General features: G+C 39.7%; 1 protein-coding gene and 1 pseudogene across 2 annotated transcripts in view; one reads left to right on the plus strand and one right to left on the minus strand.

The window, feature by feature from the left end:
* MCM6 (minichromosome maintenance complex component 6) overlaps nt 1–12,281 on the minus strand; it is a 49,343-nt gene extending 37,062 nt beyond the window's left edge. For both annotated transcript variants that reach the window (XM_090267147.1, XM_090267156.1), the window contains exons 1-7: nt 12,058–12,281; nt 8,024–8,170; nt 6,170–6,280; nt 5,264–5,513; nt 3,587–3,752; nt 3,154–3,299; nt 1,735–1,885 (exon numbers count right to left, since the gene is read on the minus strand). In XM_090267147.1, the coding sequence (XP_090123273.1) occupies nt 1,735–1,885; nt 3,154–3,299; nt 3,587–3,752; nt 5,264–5,513; nt 6,170–6,280; nt 8,024–8,170; nt 12,058–12,164 (1,078 nt within the window). In that variant the 5' untranslated portion in view covers nt 12,165–12,281. The remainder of the gene's footprint in view (nt 1–1,734; nt 1,886–3,153; nt 3,300–3,586; nt 3,753–5,263; nt 5,514–6,169; nt 6,281–8,023; nt 8,171–12,057) is intronic.
* A 7,273-nt stretch (nt 12,282–19,554) lies between these two features.
* LOC150021939 (ubiquitin-ribosomal protein eS31 fusion protein pseudogene) lies at nt 19,555–20,015 on the plus strand (annotated as a pseudogene).
* The last annotated feature ends 448 nt before the right edge of the window (nt 20,016–20,463 follow it).

Consider the following 20,463-nt stretch of genomic DNA (forward strand, 5'->3'; position numbering starts at 1 on the left):
AAAGCAGGATTTTGAAAACCTATTCTACAAACAAAACTTCTCTGACTCATGACCTCTGAAAGAAATGAGTTGGAGATTTATCAGTTTAAAAATAGCCCACAAATTCTTTGATAACTCATTTCAAGATGGAACTTAATTCTTTCCTCCTGAAATGTGGCTGGACTTAGTGACTTGCTTATAACAAACAGCGTATGTACAGTGAAAAAATGTAAATTATGAAACTAAATCCTGAAAAGCATTTTGCTGCTTCTTTACTTTGCTCTCTTGGATCACACACTCTGATGAGGAAGCTAGCTGCTGTGATATGAGGATACTCAAAGAGCCCTGTGGAAGTGATTCATGTGGCAAGGGACTGAGGCTTCCAATAACCAACACCAACAGGTAAGCCATGGAGGTGAACCCCCTCATAAGTAGATCCTCTAGTCCTAGCAAACCCTTCAGATGACTGCAGCCCCGGCTGATGTCTCGGCTGCAACCTCATGAAAGACTGAGCCAGAGTCACCCAGCTAAGCCTCTCTTATTCCTGATCCATGGACTGTACGAGATAATGTTTGTTGTTTTAAGCCACTATGATTGGGTTAATTTGTTATGCAGAAATAAATTATAGGAACAGTAAAGCAGCATAAAAATTTCCACCCAATTTGTTAAGAGAGGACATTCTAAAATCCATAAATTATTAACATAAAGAATTTCAGTTTAATTTCATTTGCCAAGTATTTAGATAGAAAAGAAAGTTAATTGTAAATGATTAAAAAATATATACCTAAGAGAAAAACCCATTATCTTGAGTTCTTGCCCTAAGTCCAATTGAGTATGGAAGGATTAAAAAAAAAAAACTGGTTAAATCACGAGGCCTGAAAATTTAGTTATGTCCTTCAACACACAAGAGGATTTTAATATCAGCGAGCAGGTAGCAACCAAGAGCCAGGAAAACGTGGAAGAAGAAACCACTAAAGGTATGGACAGGTACACGAAACCAATAAACATTATGAAATCTCTAGCTCCGATAATTAAAAAAAAAGATATTAAACTAGTATATTGGAATATACTGAAGTGCAGTTCTGTCCTAAAATGAGAAAAAGAAGACTAAATGATCTTTTTCTCTTTGTAAGAAAAACTGGTAAAATATACATAACATAAAATTTACCATTTCAACCACTTTTTTTAAAAAAAATAATTTATTTATTTATTTTTAGAGAGAGGGGAAAGGAGAAAGAGAGGGAGAGAAACATCAATGTGTGGTTGCCTCTCACATGCCCCCAACTGGGGACCTGACGTGCAGCCTAGTCATGTGCCCTGACTGGGAATCGAACCAGTGACACTTGGTTCGCAGGCCAATGCTCAATCCATTGAGCCACAGCAGCCAGGGCTCAACCACTTTTAAGTGTACATTTCATTTGAATTAAGTACATTCACTATGCTTTATAACCATCAAATTCTATCAATTTCAAGAGCTTTTCTTATCCCAAACACAAACTCTATATCCATTAAACAGTAACTCCCTATTCTTCTCCCCCAGGTAATCTCCTTCTTCCTGTCTCCATGAATTCGTCTATTCAGCGTACCTCATTTTAAGTAGAATCATGTATTTGTCCTTTTATAAATGACTTTAAAAAGACCTCTTCTAAAACCACTAAAAACCTTTCTTGACCTGTTTTAAGAAATCATATGCCGCTGTTTTATAATCATTATCTTGGATTTAAAATTTATGCCACATATGGATAGTACTCTTACCATGTATAGTAGGAAACAGGCTGGTACAAAGATTGTGGTATAGATTTTTATCTTGACTCATTTCAAACACTTTCTCCCATTCCTTAACAGTCATTTGGTTCTTAATGCTCTCAGCTGTCTGTTCCTCATCTCGGAGCTCCTTCCCTCCAAACTGAAAGACAGAGAAAAAAGGAAAAATACAGTCAAAATAATGTGAAAGAGAAGAAACTCAATTACAAACAAAATATAGTCTGGGAAGTCAACTTCAGAATTTATTGACTATAAAGGTTAAAAAAAAAAAATGCCCCAGCCCTGGCCACGTGCCTCATTTGGTTGGAGCGTCATCTCATACACCAAAAGGCTGTGGGTTTGATCCCTGGTCAGGGCACACACCTAGGCTGATTTCTGGTTGGGCCCATATAGAAGGCAACCAATGGATACTTCTCTCTAATATTGATTGATGTTTCTCTCCCAAATCAATAAGCATATCCTTGGGTGAGGATTTAAAAAAAAAAAAAAAAAAAAAAAAATCCCCAAACTAATAAGGCCTAAGTAAATCAAGATCCTGAAGAGTTTATTTTTTGTTCTGTGAATTAAAAACAACAAAAAAGATACCACCACTGTTTTGTATTACTATTTAAATAAATCTGAACGGTCAAGTGATGAACCATGATAAAATGCTAGTCAACGACATGAAGATGAAAATGAAGTGACAGAATAGAGGGAGGGGCAAAAGTAGAGGTTTAGTTTTTTGTATGGAAAATAATACAGTAACAAATAATAATACAAGAGTAAACTCTGTGCATACTCACAACTGTAAATGTACTTTCACCCCACCCTGTATTATGTTCAATTCTTTTTCCAAAACAAGGAAAGTCTTTTTGGTTTTATATGTAAGAGCTCATTGCTTTAAGAGCACTGGTACAAATTAGCCATGGTAGGGATTTTTATTTTTTAATTACCATGGTTCCTCTCTCATGCTCCTGGAGAAAGTACAAAATGCTCAAATAAATGAAATCTATACACCCAAACATTTCATTTAGGGTTCTCATTCAGGACACGGAATTAGGATCTAAACAACTGTGACACCAGGGGTCCATCCCTCTCAGAAGCAGTTTACTTCTCAGATTACTAAATCTATGTGTACTTTCTCCAGGAATGAGAGAGGAGCCATGATAATTACCCTTGCCCTCATCACACACACACTGATCATTTGTACCAATGCTCTCAAAGCAATGAACTCTTACATATGAAAACAGGAAGACTTTTCCTTGTTAGAAAGACATGAAAAGGTTTGATTTCAAAACTAAAAAAATCAAATCTTAACAACCCCTTACCTTTAGCATTGATTAGGTAACTCAGATGTTTCAGAAACCTAACTCTGTGGCAGCCTCAGGGGAGGTCTTTCTCAAGCTTTTCCATTTTACTAAGAAGACTCACCCTTGGGTTGGTTGGTGCAACACAACAGGCAAGAAAGACCAGCCTGTATGAAAGGTCCCTAACACCAAGGGCCCGGAGTCCTCGAATGCCTTCTGTCTCATATCCATCAACACCACTGACACGAGAATTAGTTTCTGCACGTGCTCCTGAAAGATTGAATAAGTTGTTTCACAGCTCAAATAACAAAGGTGCTGAGAGTCAAAATTGCTCAAATAAATAAACCTATATATCCAAAGATTTCATTTAGGCTGAATTTTTTCAGACCAGTACAGTACCTTTTGTAGCAAAGTCAATTTATCTTTATTCTTATCATACTCCCTTAATTACCCTGATTGGTAGCCAAAAACAAGGCAAGGAAGATACAAGAGGCTATTGTAGATACTCTGTAGTTCAGTTAACAGAATTTGTTAAATTTGAGCCCCAGATTACCAACCTGGTGTGCTAATCTTAGAGACATCAGGCACAACAATCAGTGTCCCTGTGAAGTCACACTTGTCACCAGCCTGAGCTGACTCCACAGCTTCAGCCCTCAAGATCACTTCTAAACTGCGTGGGATACTTCCTCGAGGAAGCTCAGCTTGAGTCTCTTGAATTCGAACCTATAACAAAGACAAAGAGCCAAGAATAAGAGATCTTGTTCAAATGCCATACAATTTAAATACCACGAATATTGACATTCTAAACTATCTTTCCGTTTGAAGACTTCTGACATGTGCCAACATTTATCGTAATAATTCTCTACCCTAAAACTTTCAATTTTGTAAAAGATATCTATTTCTTCAGTTTGATTATGTAGTTAAATATCTGTTCTATGTTCCATCTTCCTCTAAATTTCCAGGAAGATTTTACGAACAATTTCACATAATTTATACCCTCCATCTCAATGCAACTATTAACATCCCTTAGACACACATATTTTAACCATATTATTTGAAAAAAAAAAAAAGTAAATATCAAGATACTTCACCCCCTAAATATTTAAGCACTCATCTCCTAAGAATAAAGACAATCTCCTATGTAACTAGTACCATTATCACACCAAGATATTAAATAATATTTACTTTGTCTATTATCTAGTCCATCTTCAAATTTACCCAACTACTCAGAATGTCCTATATTGGAGATGTTTTTAATTTTTTCCCCTTCAAGCCAAGACTCAATCTATTCAGTTTGTATGGGGTTGTTATACCATGTTCTTTTTCAAATAAAAAGCATTTTTTCCTACTCATGTTGGTAGAGTATGTACTTCCTATAAATTATCAGATTAATATAAGAAATCTAAGGACTAAAAAACTGAATAAATATTTATTATTTTAGTCTAGTACTCATTCTTCCATGCTTTAATGCTTGAACTGCTGCAACTTTTCTTTCCCCTTTGCATGATCCAGAGTTACTAAGTCCTGCAGAGATTTGAGACACCACCCCACCCCTGCTCTTCATTCTTACTGCTACCATCCAACCATTGCCCAGGTACCTATGACTGCCTAATTATTAGTCTCTTGTTAAATACTAGAAACCACTCTCCCATTAATCTTCCTTTAAAAGAGAAAAACGTGTATCCCCTAGAAATATACTTCCCTTTTTTATCAAGATAGGTCCAAACCTCTCAATCCGAGAGTTAAGGCTCTGAGTACCTCCATTCCTCATACCAAATCACTTCTCAGATTATCTGCAATTCAGCCCCTCTACTCCAGTCATGGTAATACTCATTGTTATTGACGAACATGGCCATTTGCACCTGTCCTCTTCTTCATGCCTTCTTGTTCCTAACTACCTACTCGAAGCCTTACACCAACAAGTCTCTAGTTCTCCAAAGTTTTCTTAACTCTAGTTAATAATAATAGTTACTATTTATTCTTTAACAAATACATTTTTTCATAGTCTGAAGGAGCTTCCAATCCAAGTTATTAAAGGTTAAAACACATTTATATACTAATAAGCAAAACTGGCATCAGGAGTTTTTGGCTTAAATCTGTAGTCACATTTGATAATCTTTGAGTGTAAACTGAGTTTAACATTATCTAAATAAGCTTTCAATAATAATTACAGGTGCCTAGAAGTAAATTATTAGTATAGGCTAAATCTGACTTAAACAGAAATTAATAAATACCTTTTGAAAATCAACAAATCTTGATTTATTTGTATCTAGCAGGAATCTCCTTCTGTTGGCACAAACTGGATTTCGGCAGATGTTTGGCTGTGTGTATTTGAACTGCTGCTCTACATCCTTGATGACTGTCTGACAGTCCAAGCACAGGAAAGTTCCGCTCACAAGCTCTGGGTGAACTGGATGAGTCCGTACCACCTGCCCACTGATGCGAGTGAGCAAACCAATTCTGGATGAGGTGAGTTCTCGAATTCTGTTTAAAGACAGATGTCCCATTGGTAAGTAAAGGACACCAAAGAAATAAAATAATTATAAAACAGGACAATCCCTGTTTTGTTTTATATGCAACTATATATATATATATTTGCTTATCTACAATTTCTGTATAAGCATGTATTATTTTCATAGTAAGGTAATCATGGGAAAAATTAAACTCTTCCTTTCCTTAACAAACTCATTTTATATTAAATAACTTGGTAAAAGTTTATAAGTAATTTCAGTAGTTTAAGTTTTCAAAATACCACTTTAATTTCTTCCAGGAAATTAATTCTTTAAATAACTGTTAAAGGAGAAAACTGTTTAAAATTTATGCCACTTAAAACTCTGAAAAAGATTTCCACCAATTCATAAATTTCTGTGACTGTTCTTAGTTTTCAAATTTTCTCACTTGATTAATTTTCCCCCAAATGTCCCTTAAAAGGTATCCTAAAATATGACAATACTCAGAAATTGCTTCACTTTACTTCCTATCCTATCTTGTTAGAAAAATATATTTCTTCAAAATAAAACTTTTTATAAACTCGGTATAACTTTTTGAACCTAAGACTACAACCTCCTGAATCTTCTGACAATTAAGTGATGTCTATACTATTTGGGAAATTCCTTTTCTTACAAAGAAGGGTTTCTTACTTGTGTCTGGTAGGTAGGTCTTGGAATGCAACATAAAAATCCTTGGCAAGAGGAATCTCTTTACGGTCTTTGACGAAGGTTTTTAAGGCCCGACATAGGTAAGGATAAACTCTGAAAAGCAAACAAACAAAAGAAAAATCAACTGATATCTGCAAGAGGCTTTTTATTACCAAGGCCTCTTTCCCCTTCATGCTTACCAACAACTGAGACTAATTAATTTCATCTGGTTACAACCAAACCTTATAATTTAACTAAGCAGGACACTTACATTACCTAGTCCAGGTTTAGGAGCCTCTTTCAATCCTTTCCTACCCCACCACAAATAGATCTAAGACAGCAGAACACCAAAGACAAATGTTGTGTTGGAATATCCATTAACTTTAATCATTTAGCAACCACAGTGCAGGCCACTTCTCTGTCCAAGACTCTACCTGAACAATCTGGGATGGGGCACGGGTATTACAATCTAGCAAGGCAGCTTTTCATTTGGTGTCAAAGCCAAGTCTATTTTTCTAGGCTTGACTGATAAGAAATGGATGAGGTCAGGGGAGGAATGTGTGTACATTAGAAACTGGCAGAAATGTCCCATTTGACTGATTAGACTGAAGTGGCACATGTCCTCTTGATAAAAGTCCCCAGTAGCTGCTGCAGTTTGGTCTCAGCAATGGGATGTGAAATCCTCTGAAAAATTAGCTACTTTCATGAAATAGAATTTCTGCATGGCCTACACATGAGGTATGGGTTTTTCTACCACCAGCTCTGATTGTCTAGCCTCCCTCTTACTCGTCAGTACAACTTTTACTGCCGCATACTTTCACAGTAAATCCTGCTGCTTCTCTCTCCAACCATTCTTGATGGTCAGGTATGACTAGAAACATGGAGACAAGTCCTCCATCTCCCAGTCCACCAGGTAAAGGAATAGGACTGTGTCTCCTTACTCCTGGGTCTCCCGTTTCTTTCACAACTGTCCACAATATTTATTTTAACCTAATTTTATTTATACAGATTGTAATATTTATTTAATTCAAATACAAAGGTTTGTGTGAGAAAATGCCTCTTGCTTTATACAGCAATTAAAAATAAAATGAAAGCCTAAATTATGAAATATAATGACTAATTTCTGCCAAAAAATACCAATCAGCTAATAAAATATTTTCAAGGGATTTTATATGACATAGAAAAATGTTATATTGTAAAGAGAAAAGGGCAAGATGCTCTATCTATAATATGATGCCAATAATTACAGATACACAGAAATACATCAAAATGTGTCAGGAGATCCTCAGGAATCTCTCCACTTGCAGATCCAGAAGGCTCTTGGAACTTTGTTGCCACAGACCTGCTAATGATGGTTATCTGTGGGTGGTGGGATTACAAATGTACAGATGATTTTACTCTCCCTACTTTTCTCTATTTTCTACAATATACACATTACTTTTATACTCAGAAAAATAATTAAGCTTTAAGAGAACAACACCCCCGTTGAAAAGGCATCCCTGATCAAGAACAAGATCCACACAAATACTCTTTTGGAATACCCATGAGGTGAGTGGCAATGGGAAATCAAATGAATGACAGCAATAGCACTGAATGCCTGCCACAAAGTAAACAGTCCTCTTAAAGCTTAGGAAAACTATACAGAAAACAAAGGTTTTCAACATTTGCATGTGAAAAATATTCAGCTCCAGAAAGGCCTAAATTAGTTCAGAGCAATACTAAAATGACCACTGGTTGTATAAAAGATCCTCTGTGACAGCTGCCCTTCTGCCTCACAAATGAACACTTCCAGTCCAAAAAGAGCTGGCTTCCCAGGCTCCACACCTATTTAAAGTAAAGAAAATTAATATACCATACCTGTAGAACTCCTCTTGAACTGTGGTGGAAAGTTGCTGGTTAAATTGCTCCAGGTCCAGAAAACTCACAACCAATGTGTTTCTCTCAGGACGAATTAACTCTTCTGCTAACTGCAAGTACTTAGTTTCTCCATCACTGTTTTGGAACCTGCAGATACATGCAAGTCAGATTAAATTGAATAAGTAGGCAGTAAAAACAAAAATTCAAATGCCTGATACTAGGTGTATTGGTTAAAGACCATCAGCTAGAGGGTCAGACAGGCCCATTTTAGTAGTTGTATAACTTGGAGCAAATTACTGATCTTCTCTAAACCTGCCCCTCTCCTTTTAAAAAAGTTACAACAAAACTAAACAGATTAGGAAATCACTTTATCTCATAAAATTAATGTAAAGATTAAATGAGAATGCCAGTGAAACATTTTATGCAGAGCCCAGAACATAGAAACAATGGGTCTTAAGATTTTACCTGAGTTTCTTGATTTAATATTTTCTAATCAACAAAATCTATTATTTTATTATTGTTATGTATCGCTAAAATTGGGAAATGTTAAATCAAGAAATTCAGGTCGAAATCTAAGACACAATTTCTTTCTTTTTTTTAAAGATTTTGTTTATTTATTTTTAGAGAGAGGGGAAGGGAATGAGAGAGGGAGAGAAACATCGATGTGGGGTTGCCTCTTGCACGCCAACTGGGTACCTGGTCCGCAACCCAGGCATCTGCCCTAACTGGGAATTGAACCAGCAACCCCTCGATTCACAGGCTGGCACTCAATCCACTGAGCACACCTGGCAGGGCAAGACTCAATTTCTATAGGGAAAAATGACAGATTAGTTGTTGGTTTAAGAACCAGAATGAAAATAAACACACACACACACACACACACAACACACTAAAGCTGGTGTTTTTTTTTTCAGAAAGGAGTATTATACAAATACATTTGCTTTTTGTTCTTTTAACAGATGGATTAGTTTGGAAGCAAAATCAATTCTTCCTTCAAATACAGCATGTTCTAACTCTATTAAATATTTACTGAGCAATATCTATCTGCAAAGTACTACAGAAGAGGTAACTGCAGATGAAATGACAGTGTTCTGTCCTATGGTTGACACTCTCATAGACACTCCTACTAAAGAGAGGTAGAGTGATCCCTCACTTATGACGGGTATTACGTTCTAGATGCCCTGCGATAGGTGAAAATTCGCAAAGTAGGAACCTTACATTTATTTTAGTATTTATATATATTTTAAGGCTTTATAAACCCTTCCCACACACTTATAAGGGACCGTTCCCAGTCCCTTATTAACCTTTCCCACACTTTTATAAACACTACTTATGTTCTTAAACATATTCTACACTCTTAAACCTACGTAACTTTAACAACATACATATACAGCACCGCAAAATCCCACGATGTAGCAAAAAGTCCACGATAAATAATTAAATATAATATTTTTAAAAATCGCGCGATACAGTGAGGCCACGATAAGTGAACTGTGATATAGAGGGACTGCTGTACAAGATAACCTAAAGGTCCAACATAACTGATTATACACATATAATGGAATACTACCCAGTCTTAAAAAAGGAAATTCTGCAATATGTGTCAGTATGGATGAACCTTGAGGACATTTACACTAAGTGAAACAAAGCAACCACAGAAAGACAAATGTTACATGATTCTACTTGAGGTATCTAAAATAGTCAAATTCATAATCAAAAAGTGGAATGGTGGTTGCCAGAGGCTGAAGGAAGGGGAAAATGCTAATCAACAGGTATAAAGTTTCAGTCAAGCAAAATAAGTACTGTATTATACCTATATTCAACAATAAGCTACTGTACAGTTAAAAATTTGTTAAAAGGGTAGATCTCATGTGAGTGTTTTTTCCACAATAAAATTTTTTAAAAAGGGAAAACAAAGACAGAAAGTACAAAAATATGTGATAGGGAAGAATATTAACTAATTCTACCTAAACATCTAAAAAGGCTTCATGCATATAAAAGGTGGCACTGGAATTCAGTCTTGAGAGACTTATCATTTGAAATAAAAGCAAGTGGTTAGATAGACTGGCTACAGATGTCTCCAAGTATATGGCGGTCAGAAAAGGTATGGCTGGTTGCGAAAAAAATAGAAAAGGGAGCTGTGAAGAATCTGGACGTTTTCCATATGCAATGGCAAATCAAAGTTTGTATAGTGGAACCTTAGTTCTCAAACTTAATTAACTCTCGAAAACTGTTCAAGAAGTGTGACTTGTTTGAAAACCAAATCTCCTCTGTCACCTGAGAGATGCATAACTGATCATACAGGTATCAGCATGAAAAGGTTGTCAAGCAGAAAATCGAGACCCGAAGTTTTGTTATACAACTGAAACATTTTTTCCGTGAACTACTTGATCAAGAACTGCATTGCTCGAGATCCAGGTGGTTGAGAACCGAGGTTTGACTGTATTTTGAAAGGAAGTAACATTTTTTCCCCCAACAAAGTATATCATTATTATCCTCAGCATCCATGTGTATAGTATGTATGCTAACTGCAAAGTTGTGGAGATGATTGTATTATTTGTTGAAATAAAACATAAATGAGGACCTTTGTAATAATGGTGTGGTTGCTAGGTGGGGTTAAGGAGGGATTTACACTGAAGATGAAGTGGTGGACAGGTAAAGATATAAGTTCTATTACCAGATATTAACAGAAAATGGTGACTTGGGAACATAAAGGAAGAAAGAACTGATGCTGTCTGAAAGGTTTATAGTTTCACAAAGGAGGTATGAGTCATTGCCAAAGGTAGGGAGATACAAATAAAATTATGGTTTTTTAAATACATCAGAATTTCATAAGACAGCAGAATTATTCACAAATGTGAAAACAACCCAAGTGTCCATGGAGAGATGAATGAACACACAAAATGTGGTATATACATGCAAGAGAATATTATTCAGCTTTAAAAAGCAAATTCTGGCACATGCTACAACACGGATAAATCTTGAAGACATTACACTAAGTGAAATAAGCTGGTCACAAAAGGACAAATACTGTATGACTTCACGTATATAGGCAGAAAGTAGAATGAAGGTTGCCAGGTACCGAGATTGGGGGGAAAGGGGAGTCATTGTTTAACGGGCGCAGATTTTGACTTTGGGAAGAGGAAAAGTTCTGGAGATGGTGATGATAGCTGCATAAAAAACAAGGAGAATGTCACTCAACTCTACGCTTACAAAAGGTTAAAGTGCTAAATTTTATGCGATGTATATTTTACCACAATTAAAAAGAATTTCAGGGGACATTCCAAACTGTTCACACTTCACCCTGGAGGCAGCAGAGTCCATACTCTAAAAGTGCGTATCTGCACCGTCTACAAGAACAGTAACTGGTGGCAGTGGTGGAGAGCTGGGGGAAGGGTGGGTTAAGAGAGGCCAGGAGCCCAGAAGTCAACTGCAAAAAAAAAAAAAAAAAAGTGGGGTGAGGGGAGGTTGGAAGGGAAGGAAGTGATGGAGGGCGCGTGTTCAGCTACTTTTAAGCAGGGCAGGGCTCACCCGAGCGTCTGTCAAACTACAGGCTCCAAGGGTTGTCAGGGCCCTCGGTGCCCCCCAACACCAGGATCCTGGCTGTCTGGGCCCATCAGGCCTCTGCCAGGATTCCAATGCCGGTTCAGTCTTCTGCTCGAACCTGCCCACGCGTGGTCTAGAAGAGCAAGTTACTTATCCTCCCCGCGCCTCAGTTCCTGCACAGGTAATCAGGTTGTGAAGATAAATGACGGGGGAAGAACTCGTAGTTTGGGGACACTGGGCACACTAAGAGTTTAAGAAAGGACTCGCTGTGTATTTCACCCCTGGAAACCAGCTCGGCCCATCCCAGGCGCCTCGCGACGGCCTGTTTAAGCCCCAAGTGGGGCGTGGGCCGCTCTCCAAGGCGCGCGAACCCTCGGTTCCCGAACACGCGCCGGCCCCACGCGTCCCCGGCACTGGGCTCCCCGGGCTCCGGAAGCGGGGAGGGGCGGCCCGGGAAGTTCCGCGAGTAAGTTCAGCCCGCGACTTACTCCTCCAAGAAGTCCAGGAAGAGTTTCTGGCACTTCTCTGCCACCTCGTCGCGGACTTCTAGATGCTGACTGCCGGCGCCCGGCTCCGCTGCCGCCGCTAGGTCCATTGTTAACCGGTACTGAGGAGCCACACACAAGATATACACTCCACTATCACGAGTCTCTCCTCCCGGCACACCGCCGTTTTGCGCGCGCCGCTGAAGCCTTCTCGGGACCGCCTCTTCGTCCCTGGGCGGCCGGAGCCAATCGTGGGGAGGAGGTCGGGAACGTCGCGCCAAGCCTGTCCAATGAGCGTCGCTTCTCGTTCGTCCCACCCAGGGAGCGGGGATTTCGCGCCAAATGCAAAGCCCCGGAGAAAACCCTGCTTCTGCTTTTGCGCCTGCGCAGTGTGGTCAGGTCCTCCAGAAATTTGGCTTCTGGAGCAAGGTCGGATCTTTGGGTGTTTTTTCAAATGTTCTTCAAATCATTACACTTATATTAATTGAACAGAAGGCTAAGGCTCTAGGAAGAGTAAAATGAGTAAGATTTAGATCTCCCGCTTGAGCCGTCTAAATGGAGGAAATAAACAGTAAACTAGCCGGTAAAACTCTAAAAGAACCAACACTGAAGTATAAACATTCCCGGGGATGGGGGAGGGAGGAGTTTGCATAGTTGTTCTGGTAGCGCTGACCGGGGAAAATCAGCGAAATATTTAACACTGTTGACTGTTTTTAATTTTTTAAGAAATATTTTGAAAATGGTACTCATTAATATTTTAACTCGTATATTTTAGCATCATTTTTAAATTGAATTTATTTGGGTGACCGGTTCACAAAACCATACAGATTTCAAGTGGACAACAAAATAAAATATCACCTGCACACTGCATCCTGTGCCCTTTCCCCCAAGAAAAGTCTTTTTACTTCTCCATTTACCCCTCCTTTATACCACCCGCACCTACCCCTTAACACCCTTTCCCTCTGGCTGTCACCACACTGTTGTCTGTGTCTGTGTTATGTACATGTTTTTTGGTTAATCCCTTCACCTTTCATCCTGTCCCCCAACTCCCATCCCCTATGACAGCTGTCTGTTCCATGTATCCATGCCTCTGTTTCTATTTCGATTGTCAGTTTATTTTGTTCATTAGATTCCACATAGAAGTGAGATCATATGGTATTTGTCTTTCTCTGACAGACGTATTTCACTTAGCATAATACTCTCCATACTCTCCAGGTCTGTCCAGGCTGTCACAAAAGATAAGATTTACTTTTTTTTTTTTTTTTTTTTTTAACTAGGAGAGTAAATGTACCACAGCTTTCTTATCCAGTCATCAACTAATGGGCACTTGGGCTGTTTCCAGATCTTGGCTATTGTACATAACACTGTTATGAACATAGGGGTGGATATATTCTTCTGAATTAGTGCTTTGGGTTTCTTTGGATATATTCCCAGAAGTAGGGCCACTGGGTCAAAAGGTAGTTCCATTTTTTATTTTTTTGAGATAACTCCATGCTATTTTTCACAGTGGTTGCCCTAGTCTGCAAAACACTTGATTTATTGATGATACCATTCTGATAGGTGTAAAGCGATATCTCATTGTGGTTTTAATTTGCATTTCTCTGATGATTAGTTATGCTGAGCATTTTTTTTTATATGTCTATTGACCATCTATATGGCCTCCTTTGAGAAGGGTATATTTAAGCCCTTTTTGCATTTTTAAGTATATTTTATTATGTTGTTACAGTAGTCCCAATTTCTTTTCCTTTTGCTCCCCTCTGCCCAATACCCTCCTCCCTCCAGCAATTCCACCACCCTTAGTTCATGTCCGTGGGTCGTGCATGAAAGTTCTTTGCCTTTACCCTTTCCTATATTATTCTTAACTTCCCCCTATTTAGTAACTACCAATTATGCTTAATCCCTGCACCATTTTCCCATTTCTTCTCCTTCCCCTTCCCAGTTGATAATCCTCCAAATGATCCCCATACCTATGATTCTGTTCCTATTCTGGTTTGCTTAGTTGGATTTTGTTTTTATTTTTTAGATTCAGTTGTTGATAGTTGTGAGTTTGTTGTCATTTTAATGTTCATAGTTTTGATCTTCTTTTTCTTAAATAAGTCTCTTTAACATTTCACATAATAATAGCTTGGTGATGATGAACTCCTTTAGCTTTACCTTGTCTAGGAAGCACTTTATCCACCCGTCCATTCTAAATGATGGCTTTGCAGGATAGAGTACTCTTGGTTGTAGGTCCTTGCTTTTCATCACTTTGAATACTTCTTGCCAGTCCCTTCTTGCTTGCAAAGTTTCTTTTGTGAAATCAGCTGTTTGTCTTATAGGAACCCTTTGTAGGTAACTCTCTGCTTTTCTCTTGCTGCTTCTAAGATTCTGTTTATCTTTAACCTTTGGCATTTTAATTATGATGTGTCTTTGTGTGGTCCTCTTTGGGTCTAGCTTATTTGGGACTTTCTGTGCTTCCAGAAGTTGTATGTCTATTTCCTTCACCAAATTAGGAAAATTCCTTCATTATTTTTTCACATAAATTTTCAATTTCTTGCTCTTCCTCTTCTCCTTCTGGCACCCCTATGATTCAGATGTTGGTATGTTTAAAGTTGTCCCAGAGGTTCCTTAGCCTTTTCTTTCTTTTTTTTTTTTTCAATTCTGTTTCCTCATTCTGTATTGGTTTGACTGTTTTTTTTCTTCCTTATGTTTCAAATAATTGATTTGAACCCTGGTTTCCTTCCCTTCACCAATGGTTTTGTGTGGATTTTCCTTTGTTTCACTTAGCATAGCCTTCACTTCTGCCTTTCTGCATTTACCATACTTAAGTATATCTGTCAAGTCTGCGAGCATCTTTATCACCAGTGTTTTGAACTCTATGTCTGTTAGGTAGGCTATCCTCTCATCTGTTAGGTTGGCTCTCTCCCCGTTGCTTAGTTCTCCCACTGGAACCTTGATCCGTTCCCCCTTTTGGGCCATATTTCTCTGTCTTCTTGTCTTGACAGGCTCCCATGTTTGCTTGCCTCTGTGTTTTAGGTAGAGCTGTTGCACCTCCTATGTTGTAAGGGGCAGAGCCTTAGGTATTCGTCACTACAGTGTGATCCGTTTCACCACATTGTGGCGCTGTATATGGAGGAGGGATCTGAGAGAGAAAAATGCCGCTTGCTCAGCACTTGCCCCTTTTTCCAGGCACTTCTCCCACTTCCATATGGGACCAATGACTCTCTAGCTGTTGCCCTGGCTGTGGTTCCCAGAGTGGGTGCGTCTGTGGATGTTCTAGGACTGCGGGGGTCCTTTCAACAAGTGGACTCTGGTGAGAGACCAGCAGTTTCTTCCTCCACCCCAACCCCCACTGGTTTGCACAGTCAGAAAGCAATGAGGCTTTATTTTCCCTGGCACTGGAACTGTGAGCTGTGTGGTCTGGTCTGGTGTTGGGAGCACTCCCCAGGTGTCCCTCCCTACTTTTAAAACGTGTGATTGTGCTTTGTGCTGGCCTGCCGTAGCTGCCGCCACCACACTGCATCCTCTCTGCCCTGCTCCATCCATCCTACCTGTCTGGACGAGTATTTCTTCTTTATATCTTTGTTGGACTTCATGCAGCTCATTTTTCTGGAACTTCTGGTCATCTCTAGTTTTGAGATAGTTGTATTCTTTCTTAGTTGTGGAGGGAGACACAATATGTCTATCTAGGCCTCCATCTTGGCTGGGACTCCCCTTTGCCAATTTTTAATTGGGTTGTTTGTCTTCCTGGTGTTGAGTTGTATAAGTCCTTTATATTTTGGAAATTAACCCCTTATCAGATGTGTTATTGGTCATTATGTTCTCTCATTCAGTGGGTTCCCTTTTTATTTTGTTGATGGTTTCTTTTGCATGACAGGGTAGAGGGAGAAGTTGAGCTGCAATGTGGTTGCATTGAAGACTTCAGCCAATCCTGCAGGGAGCTCTGGAGGTCAGATGATCCCACAGAGTTATCCCTAATAAACACATGGGGACTGGGCCTTTGACTCCTGCACCAACCAGTTATTGGATACAGGCTGCCCTTGAGGAAGAAGTGCAACTTTAGGTGAAGCAGCTTATTTTGGTCAAAAGCAATTCCCAAATAGGGATATGAGTATGAGACCTCAACAACCAACACTCCCAGCAGCTGGTGGGGAATGAAGTCCTGAATAGGGTATCTGAATGGCACATGACAGCATGCACCACAGCTTACTCTTGCACCTCTTGGATTCACTTGCTTTGTATAGTAACTCCACGGCAGCTGGGAATAGCACTTCCTGGATCCTGATTGGCTCTTTTCTTGGGGAAACTTCTAAGAGGAAGGTTAGTAGGATGAATTACAGCCCTTGCTACTGGAGCTGATCTTGAGTCTACAACAGATACTCATTATGACTCCCTCCCCTTCCACCCATTCTATATTCTCCTCTCAGCCAGCACCTTTGCGTGTTGGTGGCTTACGTGGTGGGATGACACAGACCTTCATTCCTGAGGGGTCTGAGCCTTTAGTCATCATACCATTCTTAGGCCGTGGCTAAAATTGGTTAGTGGTTGTATGAGAGGAAGCCCTACTGGATTATCTGGTGTCAGATTATACCCACTGTATAACAGCAGCCCTCCCTCCTCCTGCTGATCAAGTCAATTAAATGTCAATATCGTGACTCTTTCTTGTCTCCTGGTTTCTGGCATGAAGATCATAAAATGCAAGAGCAATAGCTGTAGTTTCAAGTTTATGGTGTTCTACTGTTTCTGGTGGAAGTGTGACTCTCTGAGAATCAGGATCTCTAGATTCAGAGTCTCAAGCTGTAGGGAAGGGAGCACAAATTTCCCAGGTGGATCACTGGAATAGATGGCAAGCAGAGCATCTTATAGGGGTTGTTGACTTAAGGTATATACCATGTCCTGGAGTCTATGTCCCCTCTTTGCATAATACCTGTACACTGGCATTTTGGTTGATCCTTGACATGTTCCCTCTATATAGGGCTTGAAGCTTCTGGGTGACCTATGTAATAGGATGTGTCAGAAGCTTGGCTGGGTTTGGAAAGAGCTGAGCTGTCAACTGGCCAAGCAGCTCATTAAAGCAACAAGCCAAAAATGAGAGTTAAGCCTTTAATCATTTACTGCAATGGATGAGCAAGAGGCTAAAACCAGGGAAAGACTCCTCTGTTCCATTTATCCTCATGGAATGACAAGTGGTGGATGTGACTATTGAGGAAACCTTGAATAAAATGTTCTGGCAGTTTTATGGACCCTGAGGTGAGGGGGAATGGCTAGAGTGGGAAAGTACTGGGTACTGAGTTGAAGTGGGAAGAAGCATCTTCAAGGTTTCCCTCTCCTCTCTTCTATAAGCAAGTCTCACCAGAGATACCTGAAGACTTCTGCCCAAGGCTTCATTCAGATAGAGACCTAGGAATGAATGTAAATATGTGAAGACAGCCAAAAGAATCTGAGTCCTTAACTTCATCTCTCTTCAGAGACTGCATTGCATTGGCTGTGTACTAACTCTGGTGTGGGGAGGGCAGCTTTCCTCTGTGAGGCCTTCCAGGTAAAGCCTTTGTAATCACCTGTGGCCAGGCCTGAAAAATCATACGTTTTTAACCAGGAGCTGGACTCCTTAATCAGTATATCCCATAATATTGTGCCTATTACTTTGCTCTAAATTGGGACTCTTAGAGTCATAATGTGGGATCCCATGTTGGTGGGTCAAATTTTGTAAACCCATGGATACTGACACTTGGTAGGGAGGAAAGAAAAACCCATACTTGAAATATGTATTGAGTCAAGATGAATTGCCCTTTCCAGGGTGGAAGGGTCCAATGTAATCAACTTGCTAAATAAGGGAATGGTCAGTCTCCTTAAGAGAGCAAGCAACCTTGGCTGGTGTGGCTCAGTGGATTGAGTGCCAGCCTGCAAATCAAAGGGTTGCCAGTTTGATTCCCAGTCAGGGCACATGCCTGGGTTGCAGGCCAGGTCCCCAGTTGGGGGTGCGCATGAATCAACCACACATTGATGTTTCTCTCCCTCTTTCTCCCTCCCTTCCCCTCGCTCCAAAAATAAATAAAAATCTTAAAAAAAGGGTGGTGCCACACTGGGGCTCAGTGTAATTAGATCAGCCTTGGTGAGTGGAAACTCATGCTGGGCCCATAACCTCTATCTCTGGCACCTGGTTACTCTTTTACAAGCCTGCTGTGCTAGCTTTGCAGTGGCTGACAGAAGCTGGCTGACATCAACTGGCTAAATCATTTTGTCTACCCGTGCCTCTTCTGTGGTGGATATTTTCTGGTGGACATTAACATGTGATACTAAGATCTTTACATTTTGCGCCTACTCCCAAAGATACATTTATATACGTTTTCTGTAAGCTTCTTTATTCACAAATTTCCAGTCTTACTGTTTCCTGGCCTCTGACTAATCAGGTCGCCATCACTGATGTCCACAAATGTATGTAGTCTTTGGGCCACTTCTCTTCCCACACAAAAAGGATAGCCAGAGGCACTGTCCCTTGGGAGGACTTCCAGTCTTTCAAGGACACCCTTGACTGGTGGTAGTGCAGCAGCAGCAGCAGCAGCCACTTACCAAGTCAGCCCAACCATGAGCCTAACATGGCCCTTTTCCTCCTCTGCCAGTTGGTATTAAGGAAATCTCCTTTGTCCCCTCTACCACCACACATGGCTGTAAGCTTCAACTGAGAAACACTGAAGCAACAGTGGTAATGACAAAACTGGGAGTCTTGATTATCCAGCCTTAGGCAGTTTTCTGCTTATGTCCAGTCCTAGATATACCAACCACTATCTTTTGGTGGGTTGCTTTTGACCCTTTTATGTGTTGGATCTGATAGGACTCAGCACATAATGTAAAGGTCTGGCCACATGTTCCCTTGATGTCTTATGGTCAGGTGCTCTATCTCCACCAGAACCTTGTAGCAGGCCAGGGGCTATTTATTGAATGGTGTAGTTCTCTGATGCAGATGGCGTAACCTTGCTCCAGGGGTCTATGTTATGATTCTCCTATTGGGATCTCCTATAAACTCCACATGGTGCTTTTTCCTACCACTGACACCATTAAAATTGTGGGTTCTGCTGCTTGAACCATAGCCTGGACCTGTTTAAGAGCCCTCGCCTATTCTAGGCACCACTCAAACCTGATAGCATTCCATGTAGATAAGTCAGAGCAGTATTCTGTTTAATAGTTATTAGTTCCATGTATTCTAGACTTGGAAAGTAAAATAAAGTAGGATATTATTATTACACTTTTTGAATGTCTAGTAAGAAGTGGGAAAGCTGTAAAAATGTTATGGAGGAAATCTCTCTTTAACCAACAGTGCATTTTGCAAGTACTGCAGTAGAAACTTTAGGGCAAAGGTAAGGAATTCCAGTGAACTGATCTTTCAGGATGCTCTCTGATAGGTTCCTTTAAAAAACATTCAAGAAATGTTTTACTTTCCTATCACCTTAAAACAAACAAACAACAAAACTTTCAGTATTTCAGCTTTACTGACCCACCATCTGCTGTGGAACCACCACCAAGATGCAGATTTTTATGAAAACCCTTGACAGGCAAGACATCACTTTTTAAGTTGAACCCTCGGATACAATAGAAAATGTAAAGGCCTAGATCAAGGATAAGGAAGGAATTCCTCCTGATCAGCAAAGACTGATCTTTGTTGGCAAGCAACTGGTAGACATACTTTATCTGACTACACCATTCAAAAGGAGTCCACCCTTCATCTTCTGTTGAGACTTCATGGTGGTGCTAAGAAAAGGAGGAAGTTTTGCTCCATCACCAGGAAGAATAAGCATAAGAGAAAGAACGTTAAGGCTGTCCTGAAATACTACAAAGTGGATGAGAATGGCAAAATCAATCGCCTTCATCGGGAGTCCCCTTCAGATGAATGTGTTCCTTTAGTTTTTATGGCCAGCCACTTTGACAGATGTTATTGTAGGAAATGCTGTCTCTCCTATTGCTTCAATAAATCCGAAGACAAGTAATTGTATACGGTACGGGTTAATAAAAGACATGAACATTAAAAAAAAAAAGACCTTCAGCATTTCAAATAATAGTCAAATAGACATTTTCAAAATCTAATTTGTATATATATTTAACACCCCCCCATGTCTGCTTGCCTTATTAAATATTCTGGTGCTAGCAATAAGAATACAAAAGAATTTTGTAATTAACATTTTGATGCTTCTCACAAGTGGAAAATTCAATTAGGTCTGGTTCTGAAGGAAATATTAAATTGAATATGTTAAGGCTATGATTAATAAGCAGTCAGCAGCAATAGAGCTATGTTTGTATGTCAATGGTTTTCCTTGGAAATGTTAGCTATGCCAAATTGGATCCACTGCCAACCCAGATGCAGGAGTCTGTTAGGGGCACAAAGCATGTTCTTAGTTACTCATTTAATTCCTGAAACTTGTCTCTATTCAGCAATTC

This window comes from Furipterus horrens, unplaced genomic scaffold (assembly GCF_987537825.1).
Source record: "Furipterus horrens unplaced genomic scaffold, mFurHor1.1.pri manual_scaffold_1, whole genome shotgun sequence".
Lineage (NCBI taxonomy): Eukaryota > Metazoa > Chordata > Mammalia > Chiroptera > Furipteridae > Furipterus > Furipterus horrens.